The sequence below is a fragment of the Crocuta crocuta genome, unplaced genomic scaffold (assembly GCF_008692635.1).
Source record: "Crocuta crocuta isolate KB4526 unplaced genomic scaffold, BGI_CrCroc_1.0 scaffold69, whole genome shotgun sequence".
In the NCBI taxonomy this organism is placed as follows: domain Eukaryota; kingdom Metazoa; phylum Chordata; class Mammalia; order Carnivora; family Hyaenidae; genus Crocuta; species Crocuta crocuta.
In genome coordinates this window covers 1,106,817-1,108,244 of record NW_027551576.1, presented here as the reverse complement: position 1 = coordinate 1,108,244, position 1,428 = coordinate 1,106,817, and the positions used below count along the sequence as shown (strand labels likewise).

The following is a 1,428-nucleotide window of genomic DNA, read 5'->3' as shown; positions in this document are numbered from 1 at the left end:
CATCATGGGCAGGGGCCAAAGCCCACTTAGCAGCCGCCACAAGGAAATACTTTTCTTTTTAAAACTTCACACACGTTGTGAAGCCTGCCCAGTTCCCCCAGGCCAGGATCTCATGGCATCCGTATTTCGGGCTACTTGTTCACCCCAAGGGCCTCACCTGCCCAGGTGTGAGGTGTGGTGTGGACCCCACTCAAAAATAAAGCGAGCTGCCTCAAGTGTCCAGGCAGGAAAGGGGCCTGACCTCTGGGGGCAGCCTGGATGGGAGGAGATCCTGCGGATGTGACAGGGATTATCTGCCCTTGATGAAGCCCTCCAGCACGCGGTCACTGCGCTCCGACAGCCAGTAGCCAGTCATGGCGGCCACAGCCCCAATGAAGATGGCGGTAAACACCAAGTCGCCCTTGGCAGCTAGCGTGGCCAGGGCACAGATGATGACCCCGAAGAACATCTGCTGCAGCACCACCAGCTCGTCCTCTGTCATCTCCGAGAAGAAGCCTGCCGACTCTGTGCGGAACAAGAGAAGCACCTGTCACTCCCCCGCTGTTCCCGGAGCTTCCCACGTGCCTCATCACGGCTGCCACACGGCTGCCCAGCGAGCCGGCACATGATGTCATTTACTGCTGGGAACGACTCCCTGTCTCAATAAATGGGAAACTGAGGCTCAGAGCGGTGAAGAGGTTTGCCCAAGGCCGTGTGGTGGGGAAGTCTGGACAGAGCCTGTGTACGAGCCCGGCTCCAGGGCCAGACTACATGGACCTGCCTCCCGGCTCTGCAACCTGCTTGTCATGTGGCCCTGGGCAAGTTATTTCCTCTGTCTGCATCCTCGTTTCCGCTCTGGAAAGTGAGGATGAAAATCATACGAACGGCACCGGGTCTGTCATAGAAGGGAAATAACCCGCCACAGGCTCGGAACAGTGTCGACACGCGGTAAGAGCTGTGGAGGTGGTCACTGTCGTCGTCATTGTGGCCGTCCTTCACCTCATCACGCCAGCAGCCTGCAACAAGGCCTCAGCAGCCCAGGGTAAGGACTGGTCCCATTGGACAGGTTAAGAAGGGACAGTAGGGGTGATTTGACACCAAGTACAATTTTCTTTCTACCCTGGGAGGTGCGGGGCTGCTAAAAGTCTGCCTGGGGCTCAGGTGAAGGGTTTGGGGCTCAGTNGGGTGACAGTGGGGATGGGGTGGGGCCTGGGGCTGCCTGCCCTCCCCCTGGATGAGGACCTCCCCTCCTCAGGTGTCTGGGGACCACCACAGGGCTCACCTGGGATCTGCTCCTTCACACAGACGCCCTCCATCTGTTTGTAGCCCTCGGCACAGACACAGCGGTAACTGCCCTCGGTGTTCTCGCACTGCTCGTGCTCTCCGGGACACACCTCTGTCTCACATTCGTCCACGTCTAGAGGGAGGGTGAGGCGGGGTGGGAGCCCC

At 59.2% G+C, this 1,428-nt stretch overlaps 2 protein-coding genes across 5 annotated transcripts in view; one reads left to right on the top strand and one right to left on the bottom strand.

Annotated features, from left to right (window-relative positions):
* CRELD1 (CRELD disulfide isomerase 1) overlaps positions 1 to 1,428 on the bottom strand; it is an 8,810-nt gene that overhangs the window by 100 nt on the left and 7,282 nt on the right. For all 4 annotated transcript variants that reach the window (XM_077751472.1, XM_077751475.1, XM_077751474.1 and 1 more), the window contains 2 exons: positions 1,262 to 1,396; positions 1 to 504 (listed from right to left, as the gene is read on the bottom strand). The exon at positions 1 to 504 is cut by the window's left edge and continues 100 nt beyond it. In XM_077751472.1, the coding sequence (XP_077607598.1) occupies positions 290 to 504; positions 1,262 to 1,396 (350 nt within the window). In that variant the 3' untranslated portion in view covers positions 1 to 289. The remainder of the gene's footprint in view (positions 505 to 1,261; positions 1,397 to 1,428) is intronic.
* The window catches only part of PRRT3 (proline rich transmembrane protein 3), a 10,986-nt gene that overhangs the window by 6,893 nt on the left and 2,665 nt on the right, over positions 1 to 1,428 (top strand). The window lies entirely within an intron of this gene.